At 54.6% G+C, this 17,178-nt stretch overlaps 1 protein-coding gene across 1 annotated transcript in view; it reads left to right on the top strand.

Moving 5' to 3' along the window:
- COL22A1 (collagen type XXII alpha 1 chain) overlaps nucleotides 1-17,178 on the top strand; it is a 235,160-nt gene that overhangs the window by 119,856 nt on the left and 98,126 nt on the right. The window contains exons 23-29 of the mRNA XM_034668525.1: nucleotides 5,832-5,885; nucleotides 6,536-6,589; nucleotides 9,646-9,699; nucleotides 10,673-10,726; nucleotides 14,539-14,583; nucleotides 15,193-15,255; nucleotides 15,699-15,926. Of these exons, the coding sequence (XP_034524416.1) occupies nucleotides 5,832-5,885; nucleotides 6,536-6,589; nucleotides 9,646-9,699; nucleotides 10,673-10,726; nucleotides 14,539-14,583; nucleotides 15,193-15,255; nucleotides 15,699-15,926 (552 nt within the window). The remainder of the gene's footprint in view (nucleotides 1-5,831; nucleotides 5,886-6,535; nucleotides 6,590-9,645; nucleotides 9,700-10,672; nucleotides 10,727-14,538; nucleotides 14,584-15,192; nucleotides 15,256-15,698; nucleotides 15,927-17,178) is intronic.

Here is a 17,178-nt window from a genome sequence, read left to right as displayed (position 1 = left end):
TGTTTTAGAAAAAATAGACACATGCGTGATGCTGTAGACGGTGGCTCTTGTATCCTGGGCGCCTTTTAGGAAAATGGAAATCTGTGTCTCATAGGGTCAAGGGTTTGCAAAGGCCGTGCTGCTGGGTGTGGCCCTCAGGACGGACAGACACCCCTTGGATTGGTAGCCAGGGGAGGGGCTGGCCCCAGCGATGGCCGGCTGGGTGGGCTTGTGGGCCCTGGGCCTCTGCACAGAAATCGACCGAGGTTGGGGGCGCCTGGGTAGTGCAGTCCTTAAGCATCTGCCTTCGGCTCAGGGCGTGATCCTGGCGTTCCAGGATCGAGTCCCACATCGGGCTCCTCTGCTATGAGCCTGCTTCTTCCTCTCCCACTCCCCCTGCTGTGTTTCCTTTCTCGCTGGTTGTCTCTCTGTCAAATAAAATCTTTTAAAAAAAAAAGAAAAAAGAAAAAGAAATCAGCCGAGGTAGGTAGTCATTACGGCTTTGCCCCCGGGAGCCACATCCTGAGGGGGAAAGACACACACATTATGAACAACCCCCCCCCAAGCAAACATTTCTGAGCCACATAAGCCCTGTGAGTGCCATGCTAATTTGTGCCGGTAATTTTCACGCATCTTCAAATCCCATCCAGCTCCGTGAATCTATGCCAATTGGAACTAGGTGGATATTGGGAATAACTCTTTGCCGTTCCTTTATTAACGATAATGAGGTTAATCGCTGTTCATGTACCATCATTGTGATTACGGAACTCGTGGAAGAGCTGCGTCGCCACCATCGGATTAGAAGGATCAAATGGTATTTTATTAATACTCATTAGACGGAGTGGTGCATTTTTATCAGTCGTTACTACTTTGTTGTTTTCGTTGGTAACAATTACAGCCGTCATCATTGTGTCATTAACGTTCCAATCTGTTGGCTGACTTGTCACTCGCAGTAATAATTAGATTAACGGGTTTTTTGTGTATTTGTATAAATGGGAAGAGGAGAAGAAAGTGGAGCAACCGTGCGCAGCCTCTAGGGTGCCGGGCTCGCACACGTGCCCTCGTGAACCCGCGCTGCACTCAGTTGTGCAGACTGAGGCACGAGGGGAAGTACGTTGCCCAAGTCCGTGGAGGGAGTGTGAGGCAACCTAGCTTTGGGCCCAGGCCCCCCCGAAACCAAAGGCCTTTTTTAATCCCTTTATACCATCATTACTACCCCCCCAAAAGGTATTAATAGTTAAATAGTTTTAGTTTAAAGTAACCTAATTTATGATCTTTAATTGAAATGCAAGAAGAGGAGACAGGAAATTTCGCCCTTGGCAGAAACACTGTGAGGGTCAAGGACACATGGACTCCTGCCTGGGTTTCCTGAGGAAGGGAGGTGGGGAGTGGGCTTCGAGGTGGCCCTTCGTGATTCCCCTCCAGGTCGGTGTCCTCCATGACCCCTCGTCTCCCCTAAGGTCATTCACCTTAGCTCGCTTCTCCACATGCCCCCGTGCAGTTCCTTCCCTGGCCGGCGGTGCCTGAGCGCTGACCGAAGACGGAGTCTGCTTTCCAGGCTCGTCCTGCTCCACTTCCCAAATGATCGTGTCCCTTCCTTCTTGAAGCACATCGTTCTCTAGGTTCCTGGCAGCACAGACCCTTGTCTCTCCTCCGACAGTCCGGCCTCGGGGTCTGGGTCTGCATCGCTATCTCCCCCTCTTCCCACGCCCTAAAAGAACCGCATGAGCCTCCAACACGTCCTGTCCCACAGAAGAGCCACGGATGCCACTTCATCCTCCAACCGTGTCCCTCCCGTGGTCCCCATCTTGGCAGATGGCGCCACCAGCTCCTGGCTTGTTCTGGGCACACACAGTCGGCGGGGGGGGGGGGGGGGGGGGTCGCTGACGCTTCTCTTCCCATCACACACCCTAACTGCTCTTACATTTCGTCAACTTCGCCTTCAAAACATATCCCAAGTCAGACCAGTTCTTGCTGTCTCCCCGTCTAAAGCTCAGGTAGGAACCATCACCACCCCTCACCCCTGTTCTCCCAGGGGGCCGTGCCCTGCTCTGACTCACCCCTTCACACTGACTCAGACTTCCTGCCGGGGCTGGCGCCATGTAGGAGGCCAAAACAGTCATAAAACTCCCCCCCAGGGGGTGGCAGTGGGCGCATTGTCCTGTCTGCCTTACCGTGTTCAATCTCGAGGAATGTAGGCTTCATGACTCCACCTTAGAGACCAGGAAACTGGACCTTGCCATCTGGCTGGGAACTAGCAGATAGGGGGTCCCGTGTGCTTCCTTAACTGGACCCCAAGTGCAGGGACTTGCAATAAATGGGGACTTTTAAGGGGTCATGAGGCCATATGCGTAAAGGCCTCACAGAAGGCCAGGCGTGTAGTAGGCACTTTAAAAAATGTTCTCTCTTCCTGTGGGGGGAGTGTCGGGTATGAACGGCCAGCCCTGTCTTCCATGCAGATCGGCCTATATGTCTGGGTCGTCCCCAGGCCCTGCTCCTGCCCCACTGCCCCTCCCCCACAGCTCACCAGAGGCTGTATCAGAAACCACCTGAGTCCCTGCCGGGTGGAGGTCTGCTCTGCGCAAAGGGTCTGGTCATCTGAGGAGGCTGGCCGCAGCCTTCCAGAATGTGGACATGAGAACCTCCCGAGGCCAGGCGGCTGCACTGAGAAGAGCCTCTGGCATGGCCCTGTGTCCCGCACGGCCATCAGAGGCACGGGGTGGCCCTCTGAGCGGGGTCCCCAGGGCACCAGTGGCAGGCAGGCTGGCATTGGGTCCTGATGGCTGTTTCCTCCCTCACCACTCGTTTCTCACCTAGACTTCCAAGATGCTCCTTGTCCGTCAGAGGAGGCCGGGGGCGAATGGCCTGTGCCCTTCATGTGGTCCCCTGCTGGAACCCGTTCCCCAGAGCCTCCGGCAGCTGTTCACACTGCTTCTAGTTCTCTCTGCAAATGGCCACTACAGTTCCTGAGTTTAATTACCGTGTGGGATTTTGCTCTTTTTCCTGAGTTTACAGCATCAGACAAGCAGGTCATTATTAAGGCCTTACTGTGTGCATAGCAATGAACCAGGTGCTATGGGTCCTTACAAAGGAGGTGGATCAGACGTGGTTGAGCCCATACTGAAAGTTCCGGTCCAACTTAACGCACGCAGTCTTTTAGGAGAACACACTGTCCGAGGGGTGCTGGGGTGGAGGCTCAGACCCGCGTTCCCAAGCTATGTAGGGGTGGGTACAGGGGACGACCGATGAAGGGGCCAGTGTTCTTGCACCTGAATGCCAGCTTTGTCGCATATCAGTTTCCCTCCCAAGTTCCAGTTCTTCCTGTATAAAACGGGATGGAATCGACCCTCCTTGCCGGATTGGGGGTGGACAGAAATGAGTCACAATGTATGAAGTGCAGGGCAGAGGAAGCACCGAGTGGGGGGTGGCCCCCCCCAGCCCTTCCTCTACGTCTGTGTTTTCTGCTTCCACCTTGCATGGGTCCCTGCTTCTGTCATTGTGCCTCTAGTATTCTCACAGTTAGGGTGTACCTGGAGTTAGTTTAGGTGAGTGATTCCCAAACTTCAGAATTCCTGGGGGAGTGTTTCCAAAGTCCCTGACCCCTTGGGCTTGTCCCCTACCTGTCTCAGAGTCCAAATAAGGGGCCCAGGTACTGTACTAAGGACAAGTTTTCCGGGTGACTCTGCAGCAGCCTGCCTATCAGGGATCCTTGAGATGACGGCTGTGTGGCCTCAGGTGGCACGCTTACCCTCTCTGGGTCTCAGTTTTCATTATCGTCAGATAAGGAGGTTTACTTTCCAGGAGATGATCACTAGGGATCCGCTTACTTTAGCATGCTGTGAAGTCACATTATCCTGCAGGAGGGTTTACAAGAAGCAAAGGAGGAAGGGGAAACCAAGTCGGAGGAGCGAGCTGGCCAAGAGGCCAACTTCCTGGAGCAATCTGTTTGAAAGCACATGAAACACTCTAGGGGCCATCACTGACCTTGGAAGTGTGTGGGGGGAGGAAAGCTGATGTGTCCAGATTGCTGGCAGACGAGGGGCTCAGAGAAGCCATGTGGTGTGGAGGGGCATGAGACCCCAGGGGTCATCTTGAAGTATGAGCAGGTCACCTGGAACCTTCCGGAGGGGGTCCTGGGAGTGTCACCTGCAGGGCCCTTGCATGGCCAAGACACAAGCAGAGATGAGCTGGTGAAGCTAGGTGGTAGGTCTGCATGGCCGTAGGGGTAAGGGCACGAGCCTTCTCTGTGCTCTTCCCGGACCCGCACGGGGCAGGGTGGACTCTGCCCAGGCCATCGCCCCGTTCTGTTGGGCCCCTCAATTATGTCTGCTTCAAGCACACATCTCCCGACAAAAGTAGATCCTCCCTCCAGTGGTGCACCAGGACTGAGCAGCGGCAGGGACCCCGAGGTGCAGATGCCACCGGAGCTCCCAGGTCTGTGCCAGTGCTGACTCATGTGTGCCGCCAGCGGGAGATGAGGCAAAGGTCCAGGGGAGCCCCAGCGTTCGCCACTTGTTAGTGTTTATCGCCCTCCAGTGGCGACATGGCATCGTTCTCCCTGGACGCACAGCACTCTCAGGGGCCCTTAAATCCAATGGAAGGCTTCAAACATTTATGGAGCACCTGCTGTATACCAAGCCCTGGGTTTGTGTCTGTGACAGATGCAGAGGGAACGAGAGGGTCCTGTGGCTCAGAGAGCATGTGAGTCAGATGAACACGGTGACACCAGCCTTGAGCATGGAGGAGGGAGCGATGAATTTCGCCCGGGGAACTGGAGACTGTGTCAGAGGTGGAGGTGTGGAGAAGGGGGGCAAGGAGGGGACGCCTACCTGGAGAGAGATCCGAGCAGACAAAGCCAGAGCTTGTGTCTGAGAACGTGTGCGGGGCCCCGCTTGGCGGGGACGGGGGTGAGGGTGCAGGGGGAGGTGGGGGAAGAGCCTGGAAGGGTGTGCAGTGCCGTTGGCAAAGCAGGAAGGTCATCCGCCGCACGATGGTGCCCCCAGGAGTCCTCATCCGTGGGGTAGTAGTGGCACCTGGTGATACAAGTGGGTCCGGGCGGGGTGCTCTCAGGGACCCGTGAGCACTTGGGGTTCTCGGCTCCTCTCCGTCTCTGTGGTCATGTGTGCCACTGCCCAGGGCCCAGAACTTCCTGTTTCTGACAGGCTGACCTGCCCCAGTGTTTCTGTCCCCCGCACCCACAACCTGGGTCAGGCCGGGGTGCATGTCGGCGGGAGCTCTGGCTTGCAGTTCTCCTCTGCTTGTGGGGCCCGACCTGCGTCTGTTCTGGCCACAGACGGTGCTCCGAGTATCAGTGTAGGGAACAAATGATTGACGCTGCAGTGTTGGTGTCAAGACTGGTCTCCATAGAATCATCCGGAAAACTTTCACGAGTACCAGCTCGTGGCCCCAGCCCGGACCTATGGAATCAGGGTTCTGGAGCAGGAGACCCATGTCATTCTCCCCCCGCAATTCCATGCTGATTAACGCTCGGAAACCACTGTCCTGCAATATCTTTGTTACTGGCTTAACCCACCGTGTGTGTGTGTGTGTGCGTGTGCGTGTGCGTGTGTGTGTAAACATGCCGGCACATACATATTTATTTTAAATGCTCAAGTATTTTGAATGGAAAGAATAAAAATATAAGAGTTATGTACGCATCTCCCAAGTATGACAGGTGTCAACGTGTCACAAATTTTACTTCAGATTTTTTTTTTTGTTTGAATATAAAGCATTACGTAGACGAGGCCTCACCTGGTCACCGTGTCCCCTCCCTTCTCCCCTCTCTCAGGATGTTGTCGCCAGGAGGCCCCTCGACGCACGATTGTAACGCATGCCCTGCTCTGTCTTTATAGGGCCCTTCAGGACCGCCTGGCGTCCCAGGCCCCCCTGGACCCGGAGGCCCCCCGGTAAGAGGCTTTGATCATCTTCTGCAGGGGCACTTAGGGGAGGGGTTCATGGCCCGTGGGAACCAGGAACATCTCTGTGTATGGCCCTCTGTTGGTCCTTCGTCCGAGAGGAGAGCCAAGGCATAAACAAGGACTACTATAGCTACCCTCTAGCCTCTGGGCTTTCAGGCCCTGAGAGGGGACCAGAACTTCCTCTCGAGCTCACGCAGCGTGTTGGTTGGCTGCTTCTAGAGACAGACACGTGGAAGGAGGTATGTTAGTCTGGGGGTGCCCATTACTAGTTTGTGGTTTGGCACTGAGGGTAGACGCTGGTCAGCATCCTCCCCACATGCGGTTCCTGTGCACCTGGGAAAGGTCCCCTGTTGGTGGAGGCGGGGGCAGACCCAGCACCCCGCAGAGGGAGGCCATTCCGCCCATCCTACCAGGTGGAAGCTGACATGTGGCTCCAATTGCAGACCAGACATGGTGTGACAGCTCCGTGCTTCACAGTGGCCTGCACTAAGGACGGTCAGATGCCCTGAGACATAGCCACCCCTGTGTGTCCTCGTCAGAGCCAGAGGCCTGGGACGGTGCCAGGGAAGGTGTTGGGAGAAAGGCCCTGACACTCCAAGGAGGCCAGACTAATCATTGCCATGTGGTTCCCTTCTCAGGGTTTACCTGGAGAGATCGGCTTCCCAGGAAAACTGGGGCACCCCGGGCCGACGGTAAGTGTCCCAGAGTGTCCCCTCCCCCCACTCTTCCCTGTCCTCCATTGGTCCATGTTGGGGGTGGCTGGGCCCTTCCAGCCAGCCACCAGGACAGCTGGCCACTTGCCATGTCCTTTCTCCTCTGGCAGTGGGGACCGAGACCCTGGCGCCCAGCCTGACCCTTTCTTCCTCTGGTGCCTTCCTAGAACTCCATCTCCTGGGATTGCTCCCCACAGAGCCCCAGCCCAAATGCAGATTGGGGTGTGCTCTCCCCAGGCTACCACCTCTGGTCTCCTTACCCAGATGCAAATTCAGAAGCCCTTGCTGTTTAAAGTGTGGCTTCTTGTCCCTACGGGACACGTGCAGAGGGCAACAGAAGTAACAGAGGGGGCAGAACTCTTCCTGTTCTTGTCCTCGTTCTTCCTCGCTCCCGAGCTCAGAAGATCCTGGGGGTCTGGAGCCTTCTCCTGCCTTTTAAGTCCTAAGGCTGGGGCTCAACCACCTTTCTGTCTCCATGTGCTTAATGGGTGTGCCATTAAAGCCAGTGTGTCTCCTAGTTCTGGCCCTGCACTGTGCAGGGCCTGGTGGTGGGGGTGGCCTGTGCTCAGGGGACCACAGTCATCTTTACAGGCCTGTAGATGACACTGAGGGAGGCCTCTCTCCACTGGAAGGTATTACCTTGCAGCTAGCTTTCTCTCCTGAGGGCCACTGGGCGGGGAAGCCAGGGGATCCCATAGCCCTAGAGGGGATCCAGACAGCAGAGAAAAGATAAAAGAGGTCACTCGGATTGTGGAGGCCCAGCAGCGGTGCCCCCTTGGCATTGGACCTTTGGCAGATCCACTAGTGACTATGGGTCCAGGCCCCTGGGTGACAGGGGCTGATTGCTAGAACGGCGGCCTTCTCAGCTCTGTTGAAATATGACAGAAATGGACGTCCATGCAGGGGTGCGATGTGTGCTCTCAGGTGAACTGATCCACACCTGGAACACCTGCTCAATTATAGCGTCCCCAGCGAGCACTCATGAGCACACGGTTACCCCCATTGTCCCCGGTGAGAACTCACGAGCACACGGTCACCCTCAGTGTCCCCGGCAAACAGTCACGGACACACGGTTACCCCCAGCGTCCCCAGCAAACAGTCACGGACACATGGTTACCCCCAGCGTACCCAGCAAACACGAGCACATGGTCACCCCCAGCATCCCCAGCAAACAGTCATGGACACATGGTCACCCCCAGAGAACACTCACGAGCACACAGTCACCCCCAGTGTCCCCGGCGAGCACTTACGAGCACACGGTCACCCGCAGCATCCCCAGCAAACCGTCACGGATGCGCGGTCACCTACAGCATCACCAGCAAACAGTCATGGCCACACGGTTACCCGCACCATCCCCAGCAAACAGTCACGGACACACGGTCACCCATGGCATCCCCAGCGAACACTCACAAGTATACGGTCACCCACAGAATCCCCAGCAAATAGTCATGGACACACGGTCACGCCCAGTGTCCCCAGAGAACACTCACGAGCACACGGTCACCCCCAGCATCCCCAGCAAACAGTCACGGGCACACGGTCACCTACAGCATCACCAATGAACAGTCATGGCCACATGGTCACCCCCAGCATCCCCAGCAAACAGTCATGGACACACGGTCACCTCCAGTGTCCCCAGAGAACACTCACGAGCACACGGTCACCCCCAGCATCCCCAGCAAACAATCTCGGACACACGGTCACCCCCAGCATCCCCAGCAAACAGTCATGGCCACACGGTCACCCACAGCATCCCCAGCAAACAGTCATGGACACACAGTCACCCCCAGTGTCCCCAGCGAACACTCATAAGTATGCGGTCACCCCCAGCATCCCCAGCGAACAATCTCGGACACACGGTCACCCCCAGCAAACAGTCATGGACACACGGTCACCTGCAGCGTCCCCAGTGAACACTCACGAGCACACGGTCACCCCCAGCATCCCCAGCGAACACTCACAAGGGGATGCTGGGGGTGGCTGTGACCTCACGCTCTGCACCTCCAATGCCTTCTTACAAAAGCTGTCCCCTCTCCTGAGTATTTCAAAGCAATGCTTCTGGCTTTAGTGTTTGCTCTTCAACGAAGTCATACTTCCCTGGCCCCGAGTGCTCTCACCCCCCAGAGGAGCACCTCCTCCTTCCCTTCCAGAGGCCTTGACCCCGGGGCCCCTGTCCTGGGAGGACGGTGCTGTCCTCCCAATAGGCCATCAGCCCAGGCTGGAGACGCAAGGCAACAGAAGTCATCAGCTGGGTGTCCAGGAACCGCTTGGCAGAAAAATTACCAGGTTTACTAAAATAATAATTAACTTTTGAATAGCACTTCTAGCTGCCAAACTAATGGCACGGACAATATTTTTCGGGGACAGGATTCCCTCAGAGCTGCCGTGGGGGTGCGCATGTGCACTGATAGGTCACTTAAGTCAGAGAAGAGGCAGCAGAGCAAACAAATCTGGAGCAGCGGAAGGTGGAGTCAGGCAGCCGCGGGGACTTTTGAGCCCTTTTCCCCTTGCCCGGGACACTGCCTGTTGTGGCCTGGTCGGAAGGGGCTGGGGGAAGAGGAGACTGCTTGTAGGGAAATAGGACGTGGAGCCTCTCACTGTCGTCCTTAGAAATATAGGCAGACTTGATGAATTCCAAACCAGGATGCTGGAAGGGAGGAAATGTTGGCGGAGATTTGGCAGAGAGAGCGGGAAGAAGGTGGGTGGCGTTCTTCCCTGGGGAAGTGGGAAACAAGCGCAGAGAAGGACCACGAGCCAGTTCAGCAGATTTGTCTGGGTCCTGCCTCCTCTCGCAGACCACACAGGTCCAGAGCCACCGGACTCTGGCCAGAGGGTGAGGGCCATCTCCCTCATAAGGCAGTGTGTGGGACAGCCTGGTCCCAGAGACCACAGCACGCTGGCGAGAGAGTGCCCCTCACAAGGCTGGGGATGGTCCCCACTGCTGGCGACCAAGCCAACCCCTGGCTAGAGGCCACTGAGTGCAATGCACCCTGAACATGCCTCTCATTCTGCTCTGTTTTCTCCCTCTTGACCAGGGCCCACCCGGAAAGGACGGGCAGAGTGGAACACCAGGCCTGCCAGGCCCCAAGGTTGGTGTTCTCGGGGGTGGCAGGAGTTTGGGACCCAAAGTGCAGGAGGAAAGAGATGTTGGGTTGTTGGTGAATCCTAAAATCCACTGATTGCCCGGGCCCCCGATCAGGACTTGGGAATGTTGGCATTCACCAGCTCAGACTGTGGGCAAGTCCTTTATTTCTGCTAAGATAACTGGGGAAGGATTTGGAAGCCTCAGGTTTTAAAATGAACCTGTTAGAAATATGTACGTTTTAGCAAGGAGGAACAACTTTCAGATACACATAACGTAAGAGAAATTAATTTTAAAAATATCCTGGTGGGGCTCCTTATAGTAGGTTCATTAAGAAAGGAGTCTGGGGTTAAGTATCCTAAAATTGGGAAGCAAATTCCCAGTTCACACACAGCAAACGAATAGCTACAAGATCGAGCAATGACTATTTCCCCTGGTGAACTTGATTCTTTCCTACCAAACACACGTATGATCAGTGTGTGAGGCAACAGTCCGTGAAAGGCAGCTTTTTGATCTAATGAGGACATCCATCATCCTCTCCAATAAGTAACTTAGAAACTCAACTTTTTCATGACCAAATACTGAATAAGTATGGATTTAACTTCATTTTGTAGGTATTTATGTGAACAGTCTCCATCTTTCTCCCTTGTCTTTCATGAAAAAGGAAAGGGTGAACCTAGTATTTTGTATTCTCAAATTTGCTCAGACGACATCTCCCGTACCCCAAGTCTCTCGGTGAGAGAAGAGCACCTTTTCTACTCAGTGATGTTTTTGTAAAGTAAAACAAAAGCAGAGGCGTGGAACATGGAATCCAGGAGGTGGTACAAGCCATCATTTTTTATCACCATGGTCACGTGGCGTGAAGGGGCTCCACACCACTGAAGAATGAGTGATTGCCCACTTGACCAGCCTTTGACGAGTGCTGAGTGTGATTCCTGGAGCCCAGCGCTCTCCTGCCAACCTCTCTGTGTTCCTTACAGGGCCAGCCAGGAGAGAGAGGAGAAGACGGTCTGCCTGGAAAGCCCGGCGCTAGGGTATGGACCCCGCCTCCTCCCCGCCAGTGGGTTCTGCCGCATGGTGTGTTTGGGGTTGTGTGAACCACAGTGGATGGTATGAACACCAGGGCGTGTCAGTGGGGGTCTGGGAGCACCATGAATGAGGGGCTGTTGGAAGGAGTGAGGGCAGGGTGGGGGCTCCAACAGGGACAGCCACGCCTGGTGGGAAGGGTCACACAACACCTAGGACAGAGGGAGCAGGGGCGAGCAGATTCCTAGGGATACCTGTAGCTGTGGCCTTGGGAAGAACGCATCACTGTCCAGCTTGTCCTGGCAGCAATGAGCGAGAGGGACTTCTCTCCGTCTGTCTGTCTGTCTGTATCCCTCCTCCCCTCCCCACCAGTGCTCCCTAATGCCTGGGCCCGACCTCTGGCTGATGCCACCTGTGGCCTTCAGCCCCCCTGTGCCTACAACCGGTGCCAAGCTCTGTGGGAGAAACAAAGGCCACTCCCCACTGAGCCTGGACAGGGCACCTCCTGTGGGGGTTTGGATGGCTGTCCTTCAGAGCCCCGTCGTGGGCTGCAAGGGTCTCCTTTTGTCTTGAGGCCCTGGGGTGAGATCTCAGCTTTGGCCCAGGCTCAGGATGCAGTGAGAACCGAGGAGAGAGCGCTGGACTGTGTGTGTGTCTGGGGGGCATGTGTGGTGTGTGTCAGCATGTGTATGTGGGGGGTGTGTGTGGTGCGCGTGTGTGCAGGTGCTGTGGCTCTAGGGGAGTCTGTGTGAAAGGAGATTGCCGGGGCACTGCTGCCCCCCACGGTGCCTGGCACTTGGCTGGGTTATGTACAGGTCAAGGGCAGCACCCGTGACTGGGTCTTTGTCACCTCTGCTCCCCCATTCCCAGCCGTGGTCAGGCACCGGGAGGTGCTCAGGAAGGGTTTTCCGTGTGGAGGATAGATAGCAAATTCAGCCCAGCAAGAGCTCAGCAATGGCCTGGACTCAACACCTGCCCCCTGGAAGGCAGGGCTCGGATCACCTTGCTGGCTGGGGCAGGTGCACCTGGGGAGATGCAGGGCCCTGCCTGTGCCTCGTCCTTTCATAGAGCGATTGTTCTTTAGAAGACCGACGGAAAATGGAGCAGGAAAAGCACAGATTAAAATGCACCTGGCTAGGTCAAGCACACCCAGGTTGATTCAGATATGGAAAGAACCTCCCAAGGTCCACGAGGAAACCTCCTGCTGTCAGGATCCCAGATTCCAGAAGCTCAGCCTCATGCCCCCCTTAGTGCCCAGCGAGTTGTCCCATCACCACTTATGACACCATGCTCCTTCATATTTTAAGAATTAACATATGCATTTTAAAAAATATCTATGATGATCCCCAAATCATTGAAATATAATAAGTAATTTACTGAGTCATGTCCGTGCACACGAGGTGTTTGTGTGGGGTGAATTTTATGGTCTTAAAAGCACCCAGGCCACATTTTGGCATTTGGTTGAAATTCTGTCATTTTCCAGAAAGGACTTAACATGTTTGCACAGGCTGACTAACTTGGCCTGGTAGATTTTATGGTGCAAACCATACCTTATACAGAGTTGTGTTTTCTCAGCTTTGTCAATTGGCAAGTCCCGGGCTTGTGCATGTGAATTCCAGCATTGTGTCTGGTGGTCTTCGGAAGCAGGCTCACCCCCGTGCACGGGTCTGCAGACGGCGGCCACTGATTGCAAGAAGTGTTGGGCTGAACTCAGAGGTGCCCTTGGGATTTCTGTGGTCTTTCCATCTGCCTGTTTTATATTTCTGGTGATCGCTAACTGGAAGATTCAAACAGGGAAGCCTATTACTCCAGTTCACATGTGGTGTTTTTGCCCGATTTCTAGTGCAAGATGTTTAAAACATTGCTCTAGGAAGTTCAAAACTATGAATTTCTGCAGTGATGGTAGTTTTACAACATCCTTTGTAGCCTCAAAAAGGATCTGACCTGGGGTCTTTTTACTTTTTTTGACAAAACGCCAGCCGAAGATAAAAATCTCCCAAGATTACAGTAAGCCGTGGACAGTGGGTTTCTGAGCCTATAAGGGAATGGAGCTGGCTTGCAGGGTGCACAGATCAGGAATTCAAGATGCCGTCCAGTCCTCCGTCTACCCTGCTTTTGACTTAGGGTTCATGGCATAAATTCAGGAGGCACTTCCCAGCTCTTCAAAATGCCTTCTAACCAAGCCCAGACGCACAGTGCCTTTCTCAGCATGGAAGAAGCGATTCCCAGGGCTAAGGTGTTATCATCCTCACAGATTTAAAGTGACAGTTTGAGTGGCAGGTATTTGCATAATTCCGGTTAGAGCAGTTTTTCCTAATTGCACCTATAAACACTGGGAATTCATGGGGCATCGGAGCACGTGGAGAATGTCTGCGTGCCCACTGCCGGGTCCCCTGGTGGCACGAGAACTGTAGCATCAAATGTGTGCTGAATTGCCTAATGCTAACCAATGCTGTGTGTTACTTTTTCTTTCCTTCTTCCCTTCCTCTCTGAGAAATGGTGGTAGTGCTAGCCTTCCCCACCAGCTGAGTCTGCCATGGCTGCCGGGAAAACCATTAAGTGTATGCACACCTGCTCATTCATTCATTCATTCATTCATGTGTCCATTCACTTATGAGAAAACCACATTTCCTTATGGAAATCTACACTAAGGTTTTGCTAGATAGTGTAATGGATGTTAGAAATTGTCATTCAAGAAGTTAGTGGTTCTTGGGGCGCCTGGGTGGCACAGCAGTTAAGCGTTTGCCTTCAGCTCAGGGCGTGATCCTGGCGTTCTGGGATCGAGCCCCACATCAGGCTCTTCTGCTGGGAGCCTGCTTCTTCCTCTCCCACTCCCCCTGCTTGTGTTCCCCCTCTAGCTGGCTGTCTCTATCTCTGTCAAATAAATAAAAAAAAAAAAAACTTAAAAAAGAAGTTAGTGGTTCTCAAGACATGTCATTGGTTAGAAAGTACAGTCCCTCCCCACTACCACACACACACACACACACACACACACACACACACACACACACTTGCATCAGTGATTTGTAGGGACCTGCTTAACACAGCAGCCTGAGGTCCTGGGACCACAGACCAAGCCCCTCTGGTCCTATGCCTCCCACTTCAACACGACCACAACATGCTAGTCAGGAACCGAATGGCTGAGGACAAAACTTCATCCAGTCTGCTAGAACCCGTGTATATTTGGGGGTTTGCTTTCTGATAAGTTTGGATGTTTATCAGAATTTCACCCAAGACTTGCCTTTACTGTAGCACACCATGAGAGAGGGAACATTAAGTTCTCCCCCACCTCTAACCACGGGGCTGTCTGTGTTTTCCAAAAAGTCTGGACAGCAACCCTGAGACAGCAGCCGGTGTGGACACACTTATCAATGGCTTCTCCTTCATCGCTGGACCCCAGCATGGGGACCTGGGCTCCCTATGATGTGTGCTAACAGCTCAGAGTGGGACGGACCTTCAAGGCAGAATTTGTTCCCCTCGTTGTTCCGAATCATATGCTTTGAGGTTCAGGGTGAATGGGTTCACCTGTGTAAACGCTGTAGGGACGATTCTAGCAGAGGTTCCCTTTGGAGGAAGTGAGAGAGGATATGAGGGTGTGGAGCCCCTCCCTCTGGAAATGCCAAACGCTCGGGTCTGGGCAGCCCCACTGCTGCGGGAGTCTGCTGCGTAGAGCCAGGTCTATGACCCTGCTATGCATGGGCTCCAGAAGCCCGAGTTGTGTCCGGCAGGTGTCACAAATGCATGGGGCCAGCTGGGGAATGACAGCCACCTCTGCAAAGGTGAGTGGAAAATAATGGGGTGTCTGTTATTCCGTTTCCAGGGCGAAGTTGGGGAGCAGGGCCTGGCGGGCCGACCTGGAGAGAAGGTCTGTTTGTTCAAACCTCCATTCATTCATTCGTTCATGCATTCATTCATTCATTCATTCATTCATTCATTCATTCTTCATTCAGTGCATTCCCACTCATTATTATGACCTAGGCCTGTATCTGTTCTCCTCTGGGGGGGTCACTGCGTTCCTCTCATGCAATCATTTACCTGCCCAGTGATTATCAGCATGTCCTATGCCTCCGTCGCTGGGCTGGGGTCACCACCATCGACCAAGGGCGAGGGAAAGGTGCAGTGAGTGGTGGCATGCAGGTGTGGGTGGAAAGGCAGGAGAGAGGCTCCTCACTCAGAGGTGGGGAATGTCAGGAAAGGTGGCGAGGAGGTGATGTTGTCCTAAAGGACAAGGAGGAGGAGGAAACCCCCAGACAGGCAGAATGGGTTCCTGGTGAAGGAACAGCTGAAGTGAGAAGGAGCTTGGAGACGCCCCAGTGAGCAGAATCTCGAAGCACTTTGCTTTCTGCCTCACCCCCGCTGAGCCGGAGATCTCTGGGGGCTGGAGAGAAGGGGAGAGCACACGGCTGGGCCTGGCCCACAGCAGAGCTTCCTCACCGGGAGCTGAGTGGACAGAAGCGCCATGTTGTTTCCACAGGGAGAGGCCGGTCTCCCGGGCGCGCCAGGATTCCCGGGCCTGAGGGGAGAGAAAGGAGAGCAGGTAAGTGGACGCACCACACCTGTGCCCTCGCATAGCAGCCCCCTCTGGGGTTCAGTCCCTGGGCCAGTGGGTGCTCTTGGCTGGGGTTTGGGACTATTTCCCCAGGTTTATGGAAGAGGAAAGGAAGGGCTCAGGCTGCTGGGGTCTGTCAGCTGCAGCAAAGGGACAGGGACTGAGCGATCAGTCCACGCAGGTGGAGCGTCTTCAGCTGAAGTGGATGGGAGTGGGGTGGGGCATCATGTCAGGTGCCCGAAGGGGAGGGGGTGCTCCACCCCTAACTGACCTGACGGCAAGCCCTCGGAGCTGCACTTCACCCTGGCATTTCCCAGTAAGGCCAGAGCAGGTCAAGAGCAAAAAGGGTTTTTGCCCAAGGTCCACTTGGTCTTACGTGGAAAAGGCAGGTGTTGAGTTCTGCTGTATTCTAATTTCATCTTTCACTGCAGGGAGAGAAAGGTGGGCTGGGCCTCCCAGGACTGAAAGGTGACCCAGGTGAAAAGGTAGGAGTTGCTGTTGGCCCCCTGGTCATCAGCGCCTGGACTGGCCAAGCCTCCCTCCTGTGCTCTCTCTGTGTGTGTGTGTGTGTGTGTGTGTGTGTGGTGCCTGCAGGGCCGTGGAGAGGGTCTGGGTCTCTGAGTCAAAGCCGCGGCCTGGGTTACAATTGGCTTCTACCCGCCGGGCAGCTCTGAGCACCTTGTCCGGCCTGCCTGTGCCTTGGCTTGCTGGCTTGGAAATGGTTCCACTACTCCTTCCTCCAAGGGCTGCTGGGAAGCGTGACTCAGGTCGTGTGTGTGGAGCGAGCCACTGCAGACCCACTGTGTGCCAGGATGGCCCGAAGCACCGCTCGTGTAGTCACTTCGGTTATCCTCAGGACGGCCCTGAGAGGGGTCAGGTTACCTGCAGCATCCCCGCTTCTTAGATGAAACAGTGTGGCACAGACAAGCCCCATTGCTTTCCCGGGGTGCATGGGTGGGGTGCATTGCAGTCAAGATCTGAACCCAGCAGTGGGTCAGATCAGTGTCCTGGCTCCCAGCAGAGCAGTGCCTTGGGCTGGTCTGGCCCGTGGNGCAGTGCCTTGGGCACACCCGAGCAATGACAGCATACACCCCGAGGGACTTGCCTCTCCCCTTCTCCCACACGATGCTCCCCCTGCCTCCATTCCCCCATGTTTGCACCATCTTCCTCTCCAGTTTCCCGTTCTCAGTTCCCCCCACCCCTCCCCATTACTTCTGGGCTCCAGGAGGGGCCTCCCACCCACTTCTCTCTTGAGCTGCAGGCTGAGGGCTTTACTCTGGAGAGACTTACTATCTAGAAATGGAGAGCCAGAAATGGAAAGGGCTTTGTGTGGTAAGCCGCCCAGGCCTGCTGCCCTGGTAGATTTTTTTGGAATTGCAATTTTCATTTGAGAAACTCATTTCCAGGATGCAAAGGGCTCCACGACTCCATAAAGCTGCTTTTATTGCTTTGGCAAAACTGCCAGGCCCATGGCAGAATCCCATTCAAGCTTCCAGAAAATCTGGCCTGCCTTTCTTTTCTCCAGAGAAATACGTAATAATAGACAATTCTGGTCAAAAATCCAAAATAGGACATTAAAGCAACATTGTCCCCTTCTGACTGTGTCTTGCACTTCCCTGGCTCCATTCTCCAGTCTGTTCCTCCCCCACCAGCTATGAGCGTTTTACCCTCATTGCATCTTGGGACCTGGGTACAATCCTCTCCTTCCTTAGCAAGGGCTACTAAGGGTTCCGGTTTTTATGGAAGAGCTGGGATCTGAACCCATCCTCCAGCGAACTCCAGGACTCATAGGTCATCTGCAGCCATGCAGAGGACCATCAGGGGTCTTCCCCGCTCCACCTGCTGTTTCCTGCCTCGCCCGGCAATGCTAAAGGCAGTCTTTAGGCCCTCTGAATTGGAGACCTGTCTCTT

This window comes from Ailuropoda melanoleuca, chromosome 9, assembly GCF_002007445.2.
Source record: "Ailuropoda melanoleuca isolate Jingjing chromosome 9, ASM200744v2, whole genome shotgun sequence".
In the NCBI taxonomy this organism is placed as follows: domain Eukaryota; kingdom Metazoa; phylum Chordata; class Mammalia; order Carnivora; family Ursidae; genus Ailuropoda; species Ailuropoda melanoleuca.
The sequence above is the reverse complement of the archived record's forward strand: the minus strand, read 5'-3'. Positions and strand labels throughout refer to the sequence as shown.